The 26,063-nt window shown below is 40.7% G+C and overlaps 1 protein-coding gene across 7 annotated transcripts in view; it reads right to left on the bottom strand.

Moving 5' to 3' along the window:
- Positions 1-26,063, bottom strand: part of LOC126299288 (sulfate transporter-like) — a 417,662-nt gene that overhangs the window by 34,469 nt on the left and 357,130 nt on the right. For all 7 annotated transcript variants that reach the window (XM_049991078.1, XM_049991079.1, XM_049991082.1 and 4 more), the window contains exons 5-6: positions 19,008-19,210; positions 10,973-11,137 (exon numbers count right to left, since the gene is read on the bottom strand). In XM_049991078.1, the coding sequence (XP_049847035.1) occupies positions 10,973-11,137; positions 19,008-19,210 (368 nt within the window). The remainder of the gene's footprint in view (positions 1-10,972; positions 11,138-19,007; positions 19,211-26,063) is intronic.

Here is a 26,063-nt window from a genome sequence, read left to right as displayed (position 1 = left end):
ATGTTCATTGTTGAATCTCTTTATAAGGAAGGCGACAAGAAGGATGTAAATAATCATCATCCAATATTCTTACTGACATCTTTCTCTAAAATATTCAAAAAGTTATGTATTCAAGAGCAGTCTCACATTTAAGTAGAAACAATTTACTTATCATACAACTTAGATTCCAGAACGGTTGCTTAACTGAGGATGCTGTTTATACATTCACCCACCAAATATTACAAGTCTTAAATAATACAGCATCACCAGGTGGTATTTTTTGTGATTTCTTGAAGGCATTCAGTTGTGTAGATCATGTTACACCCTTAGAAAGATTCAGGTTTTATGGATCAATGGATGGACTGATGTGGTTAAAGGAACATAACTACAAGGTTATCAGTCTCTTAATCCTTAGTGTGGCAAACTGGAAATAGTCCCCACAGAGGATGGACCCAAAAAACGAATCTCAAATCATGCAACCAATTGTGAGAACCAAGAAAACCAAGAGAGAGAGGCAAGTAGAATTTAGAGAGGGATAGAAGTGTGAAGGTGAGAGAGTTCCCCTGCCCAGAAAGCAGTCTGGACGCCCCCAGGACATATTATACAACTGGAGACACATCACCTGCATCTAACCAGTGCTTCAACACCCTCCATTACTGCAAGGAAACTAGCTACATGGACGACATAAAATCTCAGGAAAGGGAACAATGGCAGTGAGTCTGTTAACCAATGACAGATGTAAAAGAATAAGAAAAATTAAAAAGGGGGGGAAGGACAGGAACTCGGCCCATCCATCAAGCAAGGGCAGCCATGGCCCCTTAGGGTTAGAGCAGGTGATGGGACAACCCTCCAATCACTCAAGCAGTTGCTGATGCTGATGTGTCCTACAGGCTACATCACAGAGATGCGTAAAAATGGCTTTTATGGGTAAAACATAAAACCAAATTATCCTCTTCCAGCATCGTCCAGTAGCACCAAAGGTGGCATGTCAGCAAGTTTAAGGTTTCGCTGTAAGGTGGCCAAATTGGGGTAGTCCATTAGGATGTAGGTCATGATGAGATGGACACCACACCAACAGTAGGATGGAGCCTGATGTCAGAGGATGTAGCTGACAGTCAGTTAAGTGTGAGGCCAACAGAAAAGAGTAGACTCCCTGCAAGTAGCACAGAGGGAACACAGCCACATGGTTGTGGTCTCCTTTGTGGTTCACAGATTATATGGAGAAACCCAGGCACATCAATCTGCATTACAAGCCTACCACAATTGTCGGAGTAGAGGTGACCAAAGTTTTGGTTGTTGTACCCCCATCTGCAAAGTCAACATCCTGGTAGCTAACTTGGTCAACTGGTCAGCATACTCATTCCCTGGGAGCCCAACATGATCAGGGGTTTATATAAAGACAACTGACCATTTAGCATGGTGGAAGTCATACAGGAGATCATGGATAGTCACAATCAATGGGTGTCATGGTTAGCACAGGTTGACAGTCTGAAGACTACTCAAGGAGTCACTGCTGATTAAGAACAACTCACCAGGCAAGAATGAAGGTGGCTGAGGGTTCTAGTAGTTGTTACCAATTCTGCAGTGAATACACTGTATCCATGCAGCAGGGAGCGTAGTTCACTGCATCTTGCAAGTGTGTAGGCAAAACTTGTTCATCCATCAACTCTAGAGCCGTCAGTGTATACCACATCTGAATCTATAAATGTTTCAATGATGTCCAGGAGTAGGACCTATTGAGTCTTTTGGTCCAGAGGACAGATTGAGGCAGATCTGGGGATGGTGTACATACCATGGGGACACACAAGATATCTTCCTGACAAAGAGGCAACATTGGTGAAAGATCAAGTTCAGAGCAGAGACATTCTGTGCAAACTATGATCATGACTCCAGATCTTGGTCTGTGTTGTGGGTGGTAGATCTCCCTTTCAGGAAAAATGACACAATAGTTCAGATGCCCATGAAAGCAGCAAATGCATGTCACATAGGTGAGTAGCAGTTGGTGGTGCAGGAGTATGCTGTTCACAGGGTTCATCCAAAAGGCACCTGTCACAAGTCAGACCCCACAATGGTGTATCACATCCAGCATCCACAATGCTGAAAGAGATGCTGAGCAATACACCAGGCTCCCATAATTAATATGTGATAGGATCAAAGCTTTGGAGAGCCACAAAAATGTAAAGCAGTCTGTGCCCCAGCTGGTGTTACTGAGAGAGCGAAGATGGCACATTCATTTAAGATGGTGAAGCCACATCAACCAGATATCAAAGACCAATCCCAAAAAACAAAGAGACTCCATCAAAAAGAGCATTTAGTCAACGAGGTAGAGTTCTAGTTGGGGATCGACACTATCATGATGACAGAAGTGCATGACACATGTTTTGGCAACAGAAAACTGGAAGCTATGCATGATAGCTCAGGGCTGTGCCTTTTGTATGGCATCCTCCAGTTAGTTTTCAGCAACACCCACAGTTAAGGAGCAATAGTAGATGCAAAAGTCATCAGCAACAGGGAGTGTGACACAGTAGACTCCACAGCTGTAGGTAGATCATTGATATCCACTAGAAAAAGGGGCACACTTAATACAGAGCCCTGTGGGATCCCATTCTCTTGTATATGGGGAGTACAGTTGGAAGCACCAAACTGAGCCCAGAAGTAGTGAGACAAGAAGTTGGTTCTGGAGACCACACTCATGGAGGGTCAAGTGGGTGCGCTGATACTGTGGTGTCGTAAGTCCTATGCAAGTCAAAGAAGACGGTGATAAGATATTGACACCAGGCAAAATCTGGCCAAATAACACATTCAAGGCACATCAAACTGTCAGCAGTAGAATGGTCTTAGCGAAAACCATCCTGGGACAGGGCCAAAAGACCCAGAGACTCAAGGTGCCAACACAGCCATCAGCTCATCACAAATTCCAGCACGTTGCAGAGAACATTAGTGAGGCTAAGTAAGCAATAGTTGTCCATCCTGAGAGGGAGTTTACTAGGTTTCAGTACTGAGATGAAGGCCACTGAGATGGGAATTCACCCTGACTTTGGATATGGTTGAGAATTGCAAGGCTGTGATGTTGGCAGCCCAAGGATAAGTGTTTCAGCATTTGGCTGTGGATGTGGTCTGGGCCTGGAGTCATGTCAAGGCAAAGGGCCAGAGCACTGAGTAATTCCCACTCACTGAACTGGGAATTATAAGGTTCCAGGTGACATTTAGTAGGTGTTAAAGGAAGTTGCTTTAGTCACCGATGGAGAACACAAAATGCAAGCTGATAATTCTCAGACACACAGGCTCAAGCACAATGAAAAGCATAATATTTGGCAACAACATCTGGATCAATGCAGACATCTCCATTCAGTGAGATACCAGGTACACCTGCAGGGTACTGGTGTCCATAGAGGCATTGAATCTTTGCTCAAGCCTGAGAAGGAATGGTATGTGGTCCAATGATAGCAATATACCACTCCCAGTATTCTTGTTTTTGTTGTTTTATGAGGTGGTGGACCTGGGCACAAAGGCTCTTAAAGGAAATGAGGTGCTCTGTCATGGATTCCACTTATAGCATTGGAGAGCCTGCCTGTAATGTCTAACGGCTGTGGTAATTTTGGGGGTCCACCAAGGTACTATCTTTTGATGGGAGAGGGGATCACTGCATCAGCTTCTGATAGAATGGCTTCAGTTGTCCTCTGGACAACTGCATCAATACCTCAATGTGCTGCCAGGGTTAAAGGGGCAATGGCAGTGATGAAAGTATCCCAGTCATCTTTGGAGGGAGCTGATCTGGGTGGATGACCAGGTGAGGGTGCTGGACAAGGGTGTTGCTTCTCCAGCTGGGGTTGGGGAGTGATGCCCCTGGCAGATAGGGAGTTGATGCTCCCAAAGCGAGTATGGGGGAAGCAGTAGGAGGAGGACCTCAAACTACCAAGGTAGCAGGTGTAGTCAAGTGGCCCTGAGAACCAGACATCAAGGACACAGAGGGTGATGGCACAGCCACTAAAGAAGGTGACATTTTCGTAGCATTAGCATACATCATTGTTTCTTCTCTCATCTGGAAACAGTGTAGTCTGGTGAACTGGGGAATGGTGCTTCCCGCAGGCGACAGAGATGGGGGAAGGGGACCAAGGAGTGTTCATGTGCAACTGACACCCACAGTCCCTACAGACGGGGCTGGCATTGCAATGTGAAGACATGTGTCCGAATTGCATGCATCTGTAGCACCATATTTGAGGAGGAACATATGAGTTGACACCACAGCCATTCTCAGGTAATGAGTCACCTTCAGAGTCCCAGATTACAGCTTCTGTATCCACTCTACTGCCTTATGGACCCTGTTGAACATGACATACAAAATGCATATATCACCACTCCAAATTAGCACACAACTAATCATCAGTCTGTAAAGGGAGATCTCAGTGGAAACTAATATCCTATAAACATATTCAAACTTTTATGGGGGTTATAGTAATAGGAATGTCACCCAGCTTCTCGTACGTGAGCAGCAGCTGTGACTGCGTGGGGGAGGCCATTCAAAGCAGAACAGAAGCATGTTTTGTTTTTGAAATTGCTGTCACTTCCCCAAATCTGTCCTCAAGGTATTCAAAGAAGAACAAAGGCTTTGTAGTCAAATAGGAAAGTATGTCCATCCTTGTCTCTGAAACCTGTATTCCTCCCATGGTATGGCTAGGAAAGTGAACATTTTGGGGTCACATCTCTCTGCATTTTAATACGTCTTAGCTTCAAGAGACTGCTGGGGTCATGTGGTCACCAATGGAAAAAAGTTTAATTCATTTCATGTACAAATCTTCTGTCATGGTACCACCCACTACGAATGTGGGCCCTTCCCATGGATGCCACCCAGCCACAGCAAAGGCTACCAGGCCAATAAACTGTAGCCCGGGGCCCTCACACCCAGCCATGAGACCCCCTCCCCCACCAACCCCCAGCCCCCTGCACACACAGCAATGAAGAGAATAGGAAAGAGATAGACTTGAACCATGGAAAAGGAAGTAGTGCTGCAAAGTGCTGGGGCCCCTTGGTGGCCAAGCGCGTACTCACAAAAGAGATGTTTTATGGAACTGATCGCTTCATACACAACTGATTTAAATCCCACTGAATGAACAGAATGAAAAAGTTGTGCCGAATAGTTGGAAAGATAGAAAATTTTAGTGACTGGGGAGAAATCACAATCGGAGTCCCATAGGGTTCAACTTTGGATCCACTACTATTCCTTCTACATGTGAATGGTGTTTTACTTAACATTCAACACACAAAAATGGCCGTTTTTGGACATGATACTAGTGTTATAATAGATCTCACTAGAGTGAATGATGTTTTGAAATAATTATTATGTGTTTCTTTGAAAATGAACTCTTCCTAAATCTTGAGAAAACACACTACATTCAATTCCGTACTACATAGTTATACAAAAATTGATGTAGGTATTGAACAGAAGTCAGTAAATAGGACAGTATGTTCCAAATTTTTGGGCATAAATATTGGTGAAAACATGAACTGGAAGAAGCATATTGCTGAGTTTCTCAAACAATTACATTCAACTACTTTTGCTCTTCACTTAATTGCCAGTCTTGGAAACAAATAGATCAACCTCCTGACATATTTTGCACATTTCAACTCAGTGATGTCATGTGAAATAACTTTCTGGGGTAACTTATCACTTACAAAGCAAGTATCGACATAAGGTGTATTCGGCCATGGTGGTCATGTAGATAGCCCTTCAAGGAGTTGGACATTTTAACTACATTATGATACATATACACTCCTGGAAATCGAAATAAGAACACCGTGAATTCATTGTCCCAGGAAGGGGAAACTTTATTGACACATACCTGGGGTCAGATACAACACATGATCACACTGACAGAACCACAGACACACAGACACAGGCAACAGAGCATGCACAATGTCAGCACTAGTACAGTGTATATCCACCTTTCGCAGCAATGCAGGCTGCTATTCTCCCATGGGGACGATCATAGAGATGCTGGATGTAGTCCTGTGGAATGGCCTGCCATGCCATTTCCACCTGGCGCCTCAGTTGGACCAGAGTGAGACGACGCTTCATCCAGTCCCAAACATGCTCAATGGGGGACAGATCCGGAGATCTTGCTGGCCAGGGTAGTTGACTTACACCTTCTAGAGCACGTTGGGTGGCACGGGATACATGCGGACGTGCATTGTCCTGTTGGAACAGCAAGTTCCCTTGCCGGTCTAGGAATGGTAGAACGATGGGTTCGATGACGGTTTGGATGTACCGTGCACTATTCAGTGTCCCCTCGACGATCACCAGAGGTGTACGGCCAGTGTAGGAGATCGCTCCCACACCATGATGCCGGGTGTTGGCCCTGTGTGCCTCGGTCATATGCAGTCCTGATTGTGGCGCTCATCTGCATGGCGCCAAACACGCATACGACCATCATTGGCACCAAGGCAGAAGCGACTCTCATCGTTGAAGACGACACGTCTCCATTCGTCCCTCCATTCACGCCTGTCGCGACACCACTGGAGGCGGGCTGCACGATGTTGGGGCGTGAGCGGAAGACGGCCTAACGGTGTGCGGGACCATAGCCCAGCTTCATGCAGACGGTTGCGAATGGTCCTCGCCGATACCCCAGTGTCCCTAATTTGCTGGGAAGTGGGGGTGCGGTCCCCTACGGCACTGCGTAGGATCTTATGGTCTTGGCGTGCATCCATGCGTCGCTGCGGTCTGGTCCCAGGTCGACGGGCACGTGCGCCTTCCGCCGACCACTGGCGAAAACATCGATGTACTGTGGAGAACTCACGCCCCACGTGTTGAGCAATTCAGCGGTACGTCCACCCGGCCTCCCGCATGCCCACTCTACGCCCTCGCTCAAAGTCCGTCAACTGCACATACAGTTCACGTCCACACTGTCGCGGCATGCTACCAGTGTTAAAGACTGCGATGGAGCTCCATATGCCACGGCAAACTGGCTGACAGTGACGGCAACGGTGCACAAATGCTGCGCAGCTAGCGCCATTCGACGGCCAACACCGCGGTTCCTGGTGTGTCCGCTGTGCGGTGCATGTGATCATTGCTTGTACAGCCCTCTTGCAGTGTCCGGAGCAAGTATGGTGGGTCTGACACTTCGGTGTCAATGTGTTCTTTTTTCCATTTCCAGGAGTGTATTTTCTAATGAGATCCATCATAGATAATTCATCACAATTTAAGAAAATGGTCTTGTCCATACCTACAACACTACAGAAAAAAATGACCTTTAGTGCCCATTATTAAAGCTGTCAGCATCTCAGAAAGGAGTTCAATATGCAGCAAGAAAATTTTATTGCCATTTGCCCCATAACATAAAATGCCCGACAGGTAGGAAAGCAAATTTTAAATCTAAGATAAAATCATTTCTCCTGGACAACTCATTGTGCTCCAAGGACAAATTTCTACTTGCAATCTGGTAGCCTGCAAAAAAAGAACTAGTTTTTAAGTTTATTTGCATGAGATGGACTTAGAAATGATGCATTCATTAATGTTAAAACTAGTTATGTAGGCACAGCATGTAAACTGACTTGTTCTACATCATTTCCATAAGAGAATAATGCAAATGATCTATGGAACATTTAACTAACTAAAAGAACCCAAAGGCACACCATATTTTTGTCGCTAAGAAAACAGCAGCATACGGTAAAATTTTTTGACATTTTATGAGTTATGTCACTGAGCACTTTTACTACCAGATAATATCGGTTACGTAATTGCACTTTCTTCATACTGACACTGAATTGAAATATCTGTCTGTCATGGGGTAGAGTGAGAGATCAGTTTGTTAAGATCATTGTTACAGACAGTTATGATTTCAGTTGGAGTGAGATGTCATCTGCAAAGCTATGAAGAAATAAATTTCAACTGGAGTGTCAAGTTCACTTACGAAATCACATATGATCAATCATTTGATGTAGTCAACAGTTGGATTTTAAATTATCAAGATACAAATTCATATTAATTTGAGAAAGTTCACCTTGAGGCTTATTTAATTTGGTCAGATAAAGATCTGAGATCAAATACTAGGGCTTTTTCACACTTCAGACATTAGCTTTAACTCTGATCAACTGAGGCAACTCAAGAGACATAGTAAAGATCCACATGACACTTCAGTGTCTGGATATCTTGGCGACATCTGTGGACATCAATTCTAATTAATCTGTGTTTAACATGAGATACTTTTGTTTGATGCCTTTTGATTAAATCAACTATTGTTCAAGTTAATTAACATCTTGAAGAACATAATTTTGATCATTAATAGTACGTTCTTAATTCATCCAAACTTAATTCACATTCTGCTGCTAATGTATTTGATACCTTCGCTGCGCAGAGCCGATGGTACTGTTATCGACGACTGTGCCGCTAAAGCGGAGTTATTGAACACAGTTTTCCGAAATTCCTTCACCAGGGAAGACGAATGGAATATTCCAGAATTTGAAACACGAACATCTGCTAGCATGAGTCTCTTAGAAGTAGATACCTTAGGGGTTGTGAAGCAACTCAAATCGCTTGATACAGGCAAGTCTTCAGGTCCAGATTGTATACCGATTAGGTTCCTTTCAGATTACGCTGATACTATAGCTCCCTACTTAGCACTCATATACAACCGCTCGCTCACCGATAGATCTGTACCTACAGATTGGAAAATTGCGCAGGTCGCACCAGTGTTCAAGAAGGGTAGTAGGAGTAATCCATTTAACTACAGACCTATATCATTGACGTCAGTTTGCAGTAGGGTTTAGGAGCATATACTGTATTCAAACATTATGAATCACCTCGAAGGGAACGATCTATTGACACGTAATCAGCATGGCTTCAGAAAACATCGCTCTTGTGCAACGCAGCTAGCTCTTTATTCGCACGAAGTAATGGCCGCTATTGACAGGGGATCTCAAGCTGATTCCGTATTTCTAGATTTCCGGAAAGCTTTTGACACTGTTCCTCACAAGCGACTTCTAATCAAGCTGCGGACCTATGGGGTATCGTCTCAATTGTGGGACTGGATTCATGATTTCCTGTCAGGAAGGTCGCAGTTCGTAGTAATAGACGGCAAATCATCGAGTAAAACTGAAGTGATATCAGGTGTTCCCCAGGGAAGCGTCCTGGGACCTCTACTGTTCCTGATCTATATAAATGACCTGGGTGACAATCTGAGCAGTTCTCTTAGACTGTTCACAGATGATGCTGTAATTTACCGTCTAGTAAGGTCATCCGAAGACCAGCATCAGTTGCAAAGCGATTTAAAAAAGATTGCTGTATGGTGTGTCAGGTGGCAGTTGATGCTAAATAACGAAAAGTGTGAGATGATCCACATGAGTTCCAAAAGAAATCCGTTGGAATTCGATTACTCGATAAATAGTACAATTCTCAAGGCTGTCAATTCAACTAAGTACCTGGGTGTTAAAATTACGAACAACTTAAGCTGGAAGGACCACATAGATAATATTGTCGGGAAGGCAAGCCAAAGGTTGCGTTTCATTGGCAGGACACTTAGAAGATGCAACAAGTCCACTAAAGAGACAGCTTACACTACACTTGTTCGTCCTCTGTTAGAATATTGCTGCACGGTGTGGGATCCTTACCAGGTGGGATTGACGGAGGACATCGAAAGGGTGCAAAAAAGGGCAGCTCGTTTTGTAATATCACGTTATAGGGGAGAGAGTGTGGCAGATATGATACACGAGTTGGGATGGAAGTCTTTACAGCATAGACGTTTTTCGTCGCGGCGAGACCTTTTTACGAAATTTCAGTCACCAACTTTCTCTTCCGAATGCGAAAATATTTTGTTGAGCCCAACCTACATAGGTAGGAATGATCATCAAAATAAAATAAGAGAAATCAGAGCTCTAACAGAAAGGTTTAGGTGTTCGTTTCTCCCGCTCGCTGTTCGGGAGTGGAATAGTAGAGAGATAGTATGATTGTGGTTCGATGAACCCTCTGCCAAGCACTTAAATGTGAATTGCAGAGTAGTCATGTACATGTAGATGATAATTATGTTATAGTGCAGCTACACGATGCCTCATTTAGAAGATTTTGAGTACCTGAAGACCACAAGAGTTTTCAACACCAAAGTACAGGTTTGTATAGCTTCCTGCCAGAGTTCTCCAGCTTAGATATGGTAAGGTGGCATTAGTGTACTGAAAGTCAACCCAATAGTGACAGTCTTTTCCATTTATATTTATTAAATCATACTATCAATAAAATTAAGTTTCAAGTGTAGTTTTATTTTGACTATCTCAAAGCTTGCTGCACTTCATTAAGTTTGCTTCTTGAGTTTAATCATGGCAAAAAGTATGCCATTTTTAATTACTCAACTAAGTTCTATTTACCTGCCCTCCTGGTAACTCTTGCTTACAAAAAAATAAAAAATAAGATTTTTGAAGTAATTTTCTTAACTTATTACAATAACAAAGACATTCTGTATCCCTTTATCACTAAATAAATCCTGATTGGAAAGGATAACTAACCAAGATGTGTCAAGCAACTCAGCGCATCATCTTCGCGGTGAGTAGCAATCTATCCTTTTCAGAATATTGTTTTCACCCAAGTTGTGTTGTTTAGTTGGGTGTTTTTGAGGGTATAATTATTCCATTAGGGACTTTTTCTGGAAATTTAGAAACATTTTGGTTCCAAAATAAGCTCAACATCTCTACAGTCCAATTAAGTAACTATCAAATGTACAGACAGGACCAGTGAAACTGAGATGCAACAAGGTCACCCAAGGACTGCCCAATATTCACAACTTTGGACAGGTATCCACAACATCATAGTGTAGCACATTTTTTTTCTTCATTTCTTTCAGAATTTTGTACTGTCCTCACACTCCAAGTCATGAAACCAAGATTGTCACTCCTAGTGACACACAATCCAAATCACTGAGCTTGTCCAGAGCTTACAAACAATTTTAAACATGTTGGTTGATTGGATAGTAATGCTTCACTAATTTTCTAGGATTAGAATCAAAGTACTCACATATACAATTTTAAGAGGCCCATTAAATCTCTGTATCTTGATCCCAAACAAATTTTTAACTTGCGATGTCAGTACGTGAACTGCAGCCCCTGTTGTGAAGCCACTCACAAGTGTGTCTGACAGAAGAACACTAACTACTCCCAGATGGAGAACACCAAGCAGAATCTGTGAACAGACAAGATGATTCTTAAATCAATGTAAATCTTTCTGTCCTCACCTTCATGTGAAGAAACAGCATTTTGTTGCTTAATTTGTGAAAATAAGCTTTCACCAGCCAGGACAACAGTAATAACTTGATGTAGACAAAGAGAGCTAGACTTTTCTAGTCCATATTTATGTATTGAAGTTCACTTTTAATTACATGATTGTAGTGATTCAAATTTGTTTTAAATTAGATATACACACACTCCCATTTGGGTAAGGATGGGTGTGACATAGAAGACTTACAGGGGGAGGTGGAGGGGAAGGGGAAGGAGGAGGGAGAGGGAGAGGGAGAGGGGGGAGGAGGAGGAGGAGGAGGAGGAGGAGGAGGAGGAGGAAGGGGAGGAGGGGGGAGGCAGGGAGAGAGGGAGAAGGGTGTGTGTGTGTGTGTGTGTGTGTGAGAGAGAGAGAGAGAGAGAGAGAGAGAGAGAGAGAGAGAGAGAGAGAGAGAGAGAGAGAGAGAGAGAGCAGGGGGAGGAGGAGATAGAGAGAGCAGGGGGAGGAGGAGATGGACAGAGAGGTGAGGAGGAGATGTGACAAATGTGTGTGACATGAATACGTGGGCTAAGCCACAGGTAAAAAGCTAATGATAAGAAAAACATGAAATACCCCTCTAGAACAGAAAATAAATGAAGCATTCCATATCAACATTCTCATCCTAAAATTTTAGTTCAGTTAGTTTCCCATTGCTGATTCTGAGCAGCAGGTGTTACAGGAGAGCACATTAAATATAATGCTATGTTTGAGTTGTGACAGACAGAAATTAAAGCACAGGGAGGACGAAATCATCTTCTTCTTCTTCTTCTTCTTCTGCTACTACCACCACCACCACCACCACCACCACCACCACCACCACCACCACCACCATGCCCGCCGCCACTGCCACTGAAAACCCCATGGGGGCTGCCACCCTCAACTGCCACTCTTGATGGGCAGATAATTAACAACAATACCCTAACTTATCTCTCCTTCAGCCAACTGTAGGAGCAGTTTCAGTGACTCAGGCCTACTGACTGTTCTTCAGCTGATGGTGCTATTCTGAAGATGGCCTACTTAGGCCCAAACTGGTCATTTTAAATAAAATAACCATTGTGATCTAGACTGTTTCTCATGAATTTTATTTAACTTCAGGAGGGTTGGCAATAGAATGCAAAAATTTGGTAACTTGAGCCGTATGCCACCAACTCTCCCACTGCTGGTCAAATTCTGGCAATAAAAATTAATACAGGAGAGCCACATACATTCCCTGTGTAGGCCTGTCAGTGTGTTCCATTGTAAGAAACATGTACATGAATGCACAACGTGAGATATTAATCCTATTGTTCACATGATCAGTCCAAAGATTGGTTTGATGCAAATTTCTATGGTAATGTATCACATACAAGTATGTTCATTCCTGTGCAGTTCCTGAATGCAACACTCATGCATACTGTTTTCAAGCCTTGGTCTCCTGTTAACATTTTTATCACCCCCTCCCCCACCCCCATGACTAAATTAACTATTCCTTGATGCCTCAGATTGTGCCTGACTAATCTTTTATACATATACTTCTATTGTTTGTTTATCTGATTGTTATATATCGTTGTACAACATGTGCTAATTGTTGTACAAGTTCTTTTCCTTTTTATTTTCCCTGCATCTGTTTTGTAAATTCACCTTACTTTCTCTTGTTACATGTTCTAAGTAATTTGCACTTATATATTCTTTAACTCATTCTGCAGCCTAGCACCTCACATGCATAAAAGGATCAACAGAATATGTATATAAATTTCCTTTGCTAATTCAATCTCTACCAACCTATACTCTCTCCATTCCAATTCAGGACCTCTTAATTAGTTACTCAACGCACCGATCTAATTTTCAGTATTCTTCTGCAGCAACACATCTCCTAAATTATTAATTTAGACGCACATCAAAAGAAGTTTTGCATCACCTCGTTTCATAGATTTCTGGGACCTGTACAGAAAATTGGAACACAGATCAACATAAACATCATTTCCCGCCTTTTTATTGCTCATGAAAACCACACATTGCATGTTGTACCACCATACAGCGAGACCTTAAGAGATGGTAGCCCAGATTGCTATACACACTGGTACCTCTAATACCCAGTAGCACATCCTCTTGCATTGATGCATGCCTGTATTTGTCATGGCATACTATCCACAAGTTCATCAAGGCATTGTGGGTCCAGATTGTCCCACTCCTCAACAGCGATTCATCACAGATCCCTCAGAGCGGTTGGTGGGCCACATCATACATAAATGGCCCTTTTCAATCTATCCCAAGCATGTGCTATAGGGTCCACATGTGGAGAACTTGCTGGCCACTCCAGTCAAGCAATGTTGATATCCTGAAGGAATTCATTCACAAGATGTGCACAATGGGGGTGTGAATTGTCAGCCATGAAGGTGAATGCTTCACCAATATGCTGCCAACATGGTTGCACTATCAGTCAGAGGATGGCATTCATGTATCTTACACCCATTACAGTGCCTTCCATGACCACCAGCAGTGTATGTCAGCCCCACATAATGCCACCCCAAAATGGCATGGAATCTCCACCTTGCTGCACTCTCTGGTCAGTGTATCTAAGGCGTTCAGGCTGACCAGGTTGTCTCCAAACATGTCTCTGACAATTGTCTGGCTGAAAGCATATGTGACACTCATCGGTGAAGAAAATGTGATGCCAGTCCTGAGCGGTCCATTCGGCATGTTGTTGGGCCCAACTGTACTGTGCTGCATGGTGACGCAATTGCAAAGATGGAACTTGCCATGGATGTTGGGAGTAAAGTTGTGCATCATGCAACTTATTGCACACAGTTTGAGTCATAACATGAGGTCCTGTGGCTGCACAAAATGCCTTATTCAACACGGTGGCATTGCCGTCAGGGCTCCTCCAAGTCACATCCGTAGGTAGCGGACAACCACTGCAATAATAGCCCTTGGGTGGCCTGAGCGGGGCATGTCATCAACTGTTCCTGTCTCTTTGTATCTCCTCCATGTCCGAACAACATTGTTTAGGTTCACTCCGAGATGCCTGGACACCTACCTTGCTGAGAGCCCTTCCTGACACAAAGTAACAATGCGGATGCGATCAAACCATGGTATTGAGCATCTAGGCATGGTTGAACTACAGACAACACAAGCGGTGTACCTTCTTCCTGGTGGAATGACTGGAACTGATTGGCCTTTGGACCTCCTCCATTTAATAGCCACTGCTCATGCATGGTTGTTTACATCCATGAACAGTCAAAGGGACTGTGTCTGTGACACAATATCCACAGTCAACATCTATCTTCAGGAGTTCTGGGAACCAGGGTGGTTCAAAACTTCTATTGATGTGTGTATTTTAAATTAACATATTTCTCTTTTACAGGAAAGTTTTCTTGCTATCGACCATCTACATTTCATCTCTCATTTCTGCCCTCATCAGTTATTTTTCTGCCCAAATATAAAGACTAATCTACTACTTTTAGTGCCTCATTTCCTACTATTAAACCACTCAGCAATATCCAATTTAATACATGTAGACAATAAATCAACTGTACTATTTGGGGATCTCAACATTAATTTTTTTGCAACAAGCAGCAGAAAAGAACTGTTGCTCAACCTAACAGATGCATTCAATTAAAACAATAACAACCCTAACAAGAACTACAAAAACTACTGCCACTACTCTGGACTAAAAATTTGTTAACACAATCTCTTGTGAAAATTGTGTAAATACAAACTTCAGTGGCCATGAAGTCCAAGTGGTAACTCTCTTGGGCTATTTACTACCCAGCTGAAACCATAGAAGAACTGTGAATGCACAAAGATTCAACACACAGACTGTAGAAACATTCAATCATTTATTATAAACAGAAATGCAGGAAGAAGCTTCTCAGATGCATGTCGTAAAACAAAAAGTTTGAAAAGTTCTGACATTTTCAACTATTATTTTGAAACAGCATTTCCTCTCAAAACATGGGTGGTAATGAATACAAATCTAAAAGCAAAAACATGGATATCAAAAGGCATAAAAGTCTCAAGCACCAGTGAAAGAGAAGTGATTAATTACAAAAAAAAATAAAAATAAAAATAAAAAAACATGACATATCCCTCTCCATAACAGTTATACTACAAAATATATTGAGATATATATGAAAGTTGCACATCAGGGAAAAATAATGGCTAATGATAAGTTTGTATCAAAGTCTGAAAATGAAAGCAAACAGTCTGGAAAGTATAAAGCATGAAGGAAACAGTAGAAAGGAAAATGTCACCCTGAACTATGACAATAAGAGTGTTGTTGATCTCAAACACATTATAAATCTCTTCAGATGGTACTATACAGCCAATAAGAAAAAAAATCTAATAAACAGAAATAAGAGAGAGAGACCAAACAACCACCAGAAGAAAGTTAATTCTTGCCATCACAAACTCTATCTCTCTGAAACATGAATGAAGTCATTTACATAGCAAAAATCTTTAGAAAATATTCTTTAGAACTGTGGTGAACATCCCCTCAGATATAATCAACTCATCCTTTTTGACATTAACCTTTCCTGACTGTCACAAAATTTCCAAAGTGATCCTCACTTATATAAAATTATGGGCGAGGGGGGGGGGGGGGGGGGGGGGGGGAGAGGGAGGAGGAGAGACGGTGTTGTGATCTTCAGTCCGAAGACTGGTTTGATGCAGTTCCCCACACCACTCTATCCTGTGGAAACCTCTTCATCCCCAAATAAGTACTGCAACCCACATCCATCTGGATCTGCTAACTCTACTCGTCTCTTTGTCTCCCTGATGACAAAGTAAATTTACAAAATTATAGACCAGTCTCTTTATTATCAGATTTTGTCAAAATCACTCAAAGAACCATGTATAGGTAAGCATGTGACAATATGCATTACCTATTATATTCTAAATTGCCCCACATAAAAATGGGGTTCTATCAGAGCTCATACCTCAGGTTTTATTGGTGACAGAAAGGTAGGGTCACGTGTTATGAGCGGCTCTTGAATTATGGACCATTTGTAAACCCAACAGAAGGATTGTCTAGTGTCACTATCCTATAGCAGAGGGTCAAAGTATGAATATTACATACACACTTCCTTCTGCTTAGTAGTTGGTTGGTACTTTTTGCATTTGTGTGGTTTGTGGTGAGCCTTAAGGAGCTTATGGAAATAGCATTAGTTCATGGGTGGTTGCTTATAAAGCTCACTAAAAAATTTCACAATTTTCTATACCAAGTCTGAGCTGCAGATTTGAAGGCAGCTATGCAGAGCAAATGGCTGAAGTTCTTGTGATATACTGCTAAGATTCTGATTTTGAACAACCTTGAAAATTTTCTTGATCTCTATATTCATTTCCCAATGAAAGATGTTTAAAGTTACCCTACATGTCACATAAAATAGGCATGTAAAATCCAGTGTGAGGAGAAACCATAGTTTATAAAGTGATGTAGCATGGAGAAATATGCTGTAAAATGTCTTCGTTATCATTTGAAGGGTTCTGGGAACCCCATATTATAGTAACAAAGCACATGCAAAATTTTTGTGTGAATAAAATCTGCTCTGAGGTGCAAAATTAGTTTTCTGTCATTTCAGTTTTACATAAATAAACTATCAAAATTTTACAGACCCATAGATGCCCTGCTGTGGTAAGAAAATGAAGAGAGCTAGCAGAAAAATGCTTCTATCAGAGCACAAATAAGGTGAATATGATCCTGTTTATTAAAAGAGTGACTGAAAAGTGGAGTACCAGCTGCCACATTCTACCTTTCTCAGCACCTTTAAAAAAAATTCCCAAAAATTTTAGCATAGAAACATATTTACTCTTTTTTATGCGTAGAGAGAGGGAGACAGTGGCAGTGGGAAAAGAATAAAGAACTGGAGGAAGAGGAAGTGGGGGAGAGAGACAATGATAATGAGTGACAGAGACTATAACAATGACATTACGGGAGATAGGGAAAGAGAGAAAGAGAAAGAGAAAGAGAAAGAGAGAGAGGGAGAGCAGCAGCAGCAGCAGTGGGATGGAATAAATGAGATGGTAGCAGTAAGAGGGAGCAAAAGGAAGTTAGCAAAAATGAGAGGAGACAGCAGTAGCAGTAGCAGTAGCAGTACTACTACTACTACTACTACTACTACTACTACTAGTAGTAGTAGTAGTAGTAGTAGGAGGAGGAGGAGGAGGAGGAAGAGGAAGAGGAGGAGGAAGAGGAGGAGGAGGACATAATGAAGAAGACTGTAGCTGTAAGACAGGAGACAGTGACAGAGAGGCATAAAAAGTAATGACAATACATTAGGCTAAATGAGTGAGTGAGAATGGCCAAGTGGGAGTAGATGGGTATGACCGATTACAGTGATGGACTACTGGGTGTAGGTGAGTTACAGTTAGAGAAGCTTGTGAGAGTGAGAGGTAGTTGCACGTTAAAAATAATGTGAATGCATGTCAAAATGTTTGGGAAAGTTTTTAAGGGTGCTCAGGAAGGTAGGATGAGGTAGCTGGTACCCATTCTCCACTCAGAGTCCTTTAAACAGAAGCATGTTCACCTTTTTTGTGCTCTGATAGGAGCATTTTCCTGCTAGTAACAGATAAATGAAAATACTGGACAAGGACAAAATCATCACTGATGCCAAGAATGACTTCTAGAAAAATAAATTCATAACTAGTTCCATCTATAATTTTTCACGAAATGCTCTAGAAGCAATTGGGGGGGGGGGGGGGGGGCAGAAGAGACAGAGAGATAGACAGAGAGAGAGAGAGAGAGAGAGAGAGAGAGAGAGAGAGAGAGAGAGAGAGAGAGAGAGAATTCTGTTAGTATGTTCTTCGATTGAAGCAAAGCTTTCAACATCTCAGACCACAAAATCCTGTTGGAAAGTTCCAAAAGTACAACCTAGATCCAAGCATTGATTTGCAAATAAATACCTTGCTTGCAGATGACAGTAGCATGCTGTTTATGGGGAAAACTTCAAGATAATTGCCGGAGCAAACATAAATAAACTACAGACCAGATAAATGAAGGAAATAAACTAATAATAAATACATGCAAAACAATTTTTCTATATTTTTGTTTAAAGGGGGAAAGCTCCAACACATCTGTGACAAACTAGAGTGAAATTACACCCTCACTGGAAACAAAATTTTTAGACACTTGACTTGAACATGATTTTAAATTTCTGACACAAATAATATAAACAAATGTGACACTGAAGAAAGTATGCTACAGCCTACATTGACTTGCACACGAAGAAAGCTTCCCCACTGTTCAAATTACATATTTTTCCCACTTCCACAGCATTCTATAGTATGGCATTATATTCTGGAGTAGCGTAACTGCTAGCTCAGTCATCATCTTGATCCAAAAATAAAAATAAAAAAATGAAATACAACAGACTTGAAGCTTGCATATGCAAGAACTGCTACTGCTCCTACAACATGATCAAGTAGAGTTAATTTATTGCATCATTACAATATATTTTGATGTTATGTGTAACATGTTGGGAGGGGGATGGTGGAGGGGGGGGGGGGGGGGGGTGAGCGTTAGGCATTAGGTGTTAGGGTCAGGAACACTGGTGTGCCTGTTTGTATGCAAAATACATCCCACAATCTGTAGAGATTTACTGGATGACTAAAGAATAAATAATTCACAAAGGTAAATGTAAGGGCAAAGTGTGTAACAGAAGATACATATACAAGTCACATTAAACTATCACCTTTTTTCACCTAATTTTAACAGTATTATGGTGCATAAATATACTCATATGTCTTTAAGTCAAAGTTTATATCTGATTGTAGTGGTAGCTACAATTTAAGGATATTATGTAACTTTACTACTGCAACTTGCCTGCCAGACTCCCACAGCGAAACAAACAGCTGTTGCTACTTGAATTGTTGTGTAACCAACGGATTCAGATGATGCTGATGTAAGATTCCCAAGTGAGCTGTCTGTACCATTTGCATCTACCAGAGTTGATAGATGAGATGATTCCTCATTTGAATACATTAATACTGATTTACTTGTCATCATGCAAATCACAGCAAATGTACCTGAAATAATTAATTGGTTACTGCAGCTACTATTGCAAAAGAAATTAAATCTAAATTTTAGGGCCATAAAGATAAAGAAAACTTAAATATTATCAGGAGAGAACCACTGGTTGAAGATTGCATTTGTCTTGTACCCATAGCTAACAAAGAGTACAATTGCAAATGTCAGTTATTATTTTAAAAATATAAAGGTCTTTGACTTAAAGCAGTTTGATTGCCCAATAAGGAGAACCAGTGAATAAAGGACAGATAATTTAAAGTGGCTGTTAAACACACACACACACACACACACACACACACACACACACACACAAAATTCCCTGAGGAAAATTTCTTAGGTTGCAACAGGAATGCCTGCATTGATATTTGGTATTATTTTAGTGAATGCAATCTTATGAAACATCCCAGTTACTCAACTTACAATGAGAAGGATTCAATGCAATTAACCAAACCATAATTAAATTAACTGTGTATCTGGCTGCACACTATGTAAGGAGTGAAATACTGATGAGGCTGTTAACATACTTATGATAAACTTATAGCACTTGCTATAATTTTTCACAGTCCCTATTACTCCCCTCACAAGTGAAGTAATATAAGAGTAGTAGTAGTAGTAGTAGTAGTAGTAGCAGTAGGAGGAGGAGGAGGAGGAGGAGGAGGAGGAGGAGGAGTAAAAATGCTCCATGAATTCTGCATTTACAGATGCTTCAAAACACATTATTCACTATTCTAATGTTCTAGTTCCATAAGAATTTTCTTTAAAATATATGAGTCTCTGTTAAAAGCCATTGATGTTTCTGCAATTTGATGCCCCACATACTGTCTACCATGCAACCACAATATTGCCGACTAATGGCAACAGGGGGCATGACTGGAGGTATCCAGTGGTGAGCACAGCATAAGGTTACAGAGCGTAGTTGAACTGCTAGCTCAAAGAGTAACTCACAAAATTGCTACAATGGTAGTGGTCTTGCTGCAAAGCAGAGCAATAGCAATGATAAACAAAGCAAACAACAGTTGCCAAAGTTGACACTGAAACAGAAACGAACGCCAGAAGTTTCACAGAGTGGGAAATAAGTGGCAGATGAAATATTAGTATTTCTGCAAGATGAGTCAGTGGCATATACAGTGTCATATATGCTTAACAAGTGAAAGTTACATTGAAACAAGTGTCAATCCATGTAATTCATCATCCTTGTCAGACAGTGAGTCAGACATCCTATCTCCAGTCAAACACAGTAAAGGACTATCATCCATAGAGCGGGTACTGAACATAACTACATACATGGAAGATCATCCGCAGCATAGCAAAAAGTAATTATGAAAGATTTTGAATACATCTGCAGCAATATGACCATGTAATGCATAAGAGAAAGTACAGATATTCAAGGGATGACAAGGCGCACTTGATACAAAAGCTGGTGTTCTACACATTTCAATAATACTTGACACAATTTACAGGATGTGCATGAGTGACCTACTAAATTATGCACATCAAATTGCATGCAACATAGATTACAATTATTTCAAGGGAAGCAGTGGATGACTGCATAACTTCAAACAGTGCTACATAGTTGGAAGAGGGTAGATACTGAAATTTCAAACAAAGCATCAACTTGATAATTCACAGCAAACTGTGGAATTGGCCTGAAAATTTGTAGATGAGATCAACAAACTTATCCCATTGTTCAGTAAGGAATTTGTTTTCAATCCCAACCCATCGGTATTTGAAGAAGAAATGTGTACGATAGAAACCCTAGAAATCCGAGGTACCAAGAGAGTTGTATAACAATCAACTAACATCAATCCCTTAATGCAGTCATATACAATTATGCTGGCTGTTAATCTGAATGGTAAATTGGCTGGAAAGTTATTTATTGTGCTGTGAGAAGTTGGAGGTGCTCTGCCCCCTATGATTCTTTCTTGTGTATGTTATCTTGCAAGGTCAGTAGAGAATATTTACATTACAGCAAGCAGGAGTGGGGAAAATGGGTATGAGAGGACCAACTATGGTTTGAGCAATAGCTGCTCAAAATAACTTGCTTTTGCTTGATTCCTGGTCTATGCATAAAAATCAAACTGCTTCAGAGTTAACTATCCCTCCCAAAAAGTGGGTGACATTGTAGTTCATACAATCTGGAACCACTTGACAATTTCAGCCTCTGGATGTCTGCCTTTTCTGTACCTATAAAGCATATTATCACTATCTGTAGCTATGCCTTAAAGGATAGTCAGTTTCATGATAAGCTCCACAAAAGACTGTTTCACATTTGGTTGGATGCCATCAAATTCCATCAGTTCTCATCACACCATTACATCAATATGATTCTGTATGCATTCTTTAAAAGTGGATACCTAGCTGAAAGTCTTGCACAGCAAACCTTTGTGATCAACGCGGTGCACCATTTTCCTCTTGGTGTACATGATGCAAATTAATGGTTTGTTTTTAATATTTCTTGGATGTCGACAATGTCCATTTTATGTCATTATTTTCACAACTTTGTACTACTGATTGAATGACTTAGTGGGGTCTTCAGACTGGTATGTTGCATTGACTTTATCACTGCCAACAGTAACAGAAATCTGACCAAACTTGATTATTTAGAGGAAGTAAAAGTTGTAACAAGGTTTCCATAAGTGAACCCATAGAAGGTTGACTTCTGCACCTCCTGGACACTCATTTTCTTTTGCCCTCCCAATGCACATGATGAGTCATTAGCAACCAATATTTTTCCTGTTGTAACTGTTAACACAACACTTTCAAATGATTCTTACTAAAAATTGAACTTGCAACCTTGCAATCAAGGGTCTCTTGTGAATGAAAGTCGAGCCCACAATTATCTCTCTCATCTAATGAATTCAGATTGCTATTTCACAGATCAAAAATGAATTATTGAAGGAGATGAATATTTATAAAGGAAACAGTTATAATATATGTGCTGTCTGGTTCACTATTTCACAAACACTCAGAAGCAATATCATGAATACACCAGCTAGATTAAGCAATTGTATCATGAACAATGAACTCATTGGGGTACCACAGAGAAGTAGATGACACCACTATGTTATTTACTTACAGCATAGTACTGATTTTTTAAATACTGATCAACCTAAACAGCAGTATTCTACCCAGTAAACCCAAATTTGTCCATAGGCCATGTAGAAGTTGTGCTGAAACTGTGTTGGCCAGTTCGACAGTCTCTCTCCCCCAGCCAACCACCACTGTTGATATATATTGATATCTATACCTTCACTTTTGTGAAACAGTATGGTTGCATTGCTGACTAAACATAGATATGATTTTCTTAGTGTTCCTTATAAACTCAAAATGACAGTCAAGTTGAAGAGAGATGCTAGAGGACTGGACTCAGCTGAAGAATATGGAGTTGGAGATGCAACAATATCAAACTTTAAACAGAACAGTGATGTCATTACAAAATTTGGGAGTTTACTTGACAGTGGAGTGGAACCTTGCACAGAAATATGATGGAAATTGTAAAACACCTGGATTTAGACACTGAACAAAGCTTGGAATAAGCTCCTCCCTTCATACAAGTTGATCACTGCACCTGCAGAGTCAACAAACAGCCAGTTTGTATCTGAACTGGCTGAACTGATTGAGGTATCTTCAAGATCTGAAGAATGTGATCCAGAAAATATTAAAACTGTTCCAGTGTAAAGTCAAGTGCCGGTATGCTGGTCAAGAATGTTAGAGCAGAGAGGGTTGTGAAGAAGACATGAGGCAATAGTCCACTGACTGACCCCTCTCTAGGATGACAATGAGAAAGCAGTGGCATCTACACGAAGAGGACATAAGCGCCGTGCCACCTGGCTATGGCGCAGCTGAAGACCAGCCATTCTATGAGCTCTACAGCAGCAACATACTAACTATATTATTTCATTTATATTAGGAATTGTATATACTGAAGAGACTTGTTATTTGTCTGCCCCCATTTGCTTGTGACACTTCACTGTAAATTCTCAAAGTTAAGTATTGCCATTTATCTTCCTGTAATAAAAATTCATTAATACAATTTGCTTGAATTGCTGTCTAGCGATCCGAGGCAACAAGCCTAGGCACCCCATATTCGACAAGTAGGCAGGACACAACTAAAAACTTGCTCGGTGGTGTGCTCCTCCCAGTTGAATTTATTATCAAGCTGTAATCCCAAGAATTTAACACTGTCCACTTCTTCTGTCTTCTTGTCATCGTATGTTAGGCATATACTCGTGGGACACCCCTTACAAGTTCTGAACTACATGTAGTGTGTTTTCTCAAAGTTTAGTGACAAAGAATTGGCTAGGAACCAGTGATTAATGTCCACAAATATTTTATTAGCTGATCTTTCTAAGACTATGCCTGATTTGCTATTTATTGCAATGTTTGTATCATCGGCAAACAAAACGAACTTGGCATCTGGTAACGTTACTGATGAAAGGTCATTGATATACACCAGAAAAACTAAGGGCCCCAAAATGGAACCTTGTGGAACCCCCACATGTAATTAGTTCCCAGTTGGATGATGCCTGACAGCTTGATACATTTCTCTTTCCTAATAACACCCTCTGTTTCCCGGCAGAGATATAAGATTTGAACCATTTTTGCAGCATTTCCTGTTACACTATAATACTCTAATTTACTTAAAAGTATATTGTGATTTACACAGTCAAATGCCTTTGACAGATCACAAAATATACCAGTTGCCTGCAATTTTTTGTCTAATGAATTAAGCACATTTTCACTGTAAGTGTAGATAGCCTTCTCAATATCAGAACCTTTTAGAAATCCAAACTGTGACTCTGACAGTATGTTATTTGAGATAAGATGGTTATAAAGCCGACTGTACATTACTTTTTCGAAAATTTTTGAGAATGCTGGCAACAGTGAAATTGGATGGAAAATTGATGCTATTTCTTTATCTCCCTTCTTAAACAGTGGCTTAACTTCAGCATATTTCAGCCATTCAGGAAATGTTACACTGATAAATGACTGGTTACACAGATAGCTTAATATGTTACTTAGCTCAGAATCACATTCTTTAATTAACTTTGTTGATATTTCATCATGCCCACTAGATGTTTTTGATTTTAAAGATTTTATGATGGACATTATTTCTGTTGGGGTAGTGAGGGTCAAACTCATATTATGGAAGTTGCTTGAAATTTCTGGTCTGAGGTATTCTATAGCAGCATCTACCGAACCTGACAACCCCATCTTTTCGGTAACAGTTATGAAATGTTTATAAAAAAGTTCTGCAACATTATACACATCTGTCACCAATGTATCATCTACTCTTAATGCTATTTGCTCCTCTTTATGTCTGGTTCTACCGGTCTCCTCCTTCACTATATCCCATATTGTCTTTATTTTGTTATCTGATATGACTATATTTTCCTTGTAATATATTTGCTTTGACATCCGTATTACAGTCTTTAATATTTTGCAGTATTTCTTGTAATGTGCTATAGCATCAACATCGGAACTGTTTCGTATTGACAGATACAGTTTTCTTTTTGTTTTACAAGATACCCCTATTCCTCGAGTAATCCATGGCTTTTTTGTAGACTTTGCTCTAACCTTGGTAAATTTTAGGGGGAAAACAGTGTTCGAATAAGGTAAGCACTTTATTAGCAATAGTGTTATATTTTTCATTCATACCATGAGCATCAGTCCAGTGAATGTCTCTGAGGAGTGTCCAAAAATAATCAATTTTTGGCTTATTGATTACCCTCTTGAGCTCAATATGATGTTGTACTACACCCAGAGGACTTTCATACTGACTGACACTGGCCATGGAATCCAACACAAATATATCAGAATTCCTTTGTCTCATTTTCCTATGAACACTTGTACAATATGTTTTTGTAACTTATCAGTTACATAAGTTATCCAAACAACCCCACACATCCCCGTCCCCCACTATCACCAATTTCTTCACACAACTGATGCCCTACTGTATTTACTTACTGCAAATTTCAGCCATAGACCCATACAATGAGTTTTGGTGGAATGCCATCACCTTTTCTAACTCATTTCTCAATTAAAAACCTCTCACTCTTGATATAGTTGAATGAAAGCTATAGCCTTGTTGTATACAGTCTATATAGTCTACAACAAACTGCTGTTTGTAGTCTCTATTGCTTGGATCTCACGTGGCACCAGCACAGATTTAAATATGAGAGTCAACTGCTTTCTCATAGCCTCTAAGCCTCATACAAAGATTGCTGTCCAGTCCTCCTTTCTTTAACTTCATTGATAACCTGAAAATGGACCATTATATTATACTCACTTGTAAACCCAACTTGATCTTTTCCATGATTGAAGTCTAAAGCGTTTTTTGCAGAAGATTGTTAAGGATTTTTAAAAAACATTTATACTATTGACAAATTTCTGTAGTTCTTAACATCTTCCCAGCTTCCTTTCCTGTGGATTAAACAATTACAGCATCATTCCAACTAGAATGAAATTTTAATTCTACAGCGGAGTGTGCACTGACATGAAACTTCCTGGCAGATTAAAACTGTGTGCCTGACTGAGACTCAAACTTGGGAACTTTGCCTTTCGTGGTCAAGTACTCTACCAACTGAGCTACCCAAGTACGATGGTAGGCAGAGTGCACTAGTATTACTTGCACTCTGCTGGGCTAAATTTCACTTCTGGTGATTGCATAACTCACAATAAGACTGCATGACGTCAGACTTCCACTCTGTGGCTGTCGATGCGTGGGGAAGCTTTGCTCTTGGGTTGCACTGGGCATTGGCTTGCAACATTCACTTGTGTTAACATAACTCTGCAATGCCTAGGTAATGTTATTATAGTCACTGTTGGTGGTGCATGGTGCCTGTGTACAAG

Source organism: Schistocerca gregaria, chromosome X, assembly GCF_023897955.1.
Source record: "Schistocerca gregaria isolate iqSchGreg1 chromosome X, iqSchGreg1.2, whole genome shotgun sequence".
Lineage (NCBI taxonomy): Eukaryota > Metazoa > Arthropoda > Insecta > Orthoptera > Acrididae > Schistocerca > Schistocerca gregaria.
Note: the sequence above shows the minus strand (reverse complement) of the source record. Positions and strands in the feature narration are given on the sequence as shown.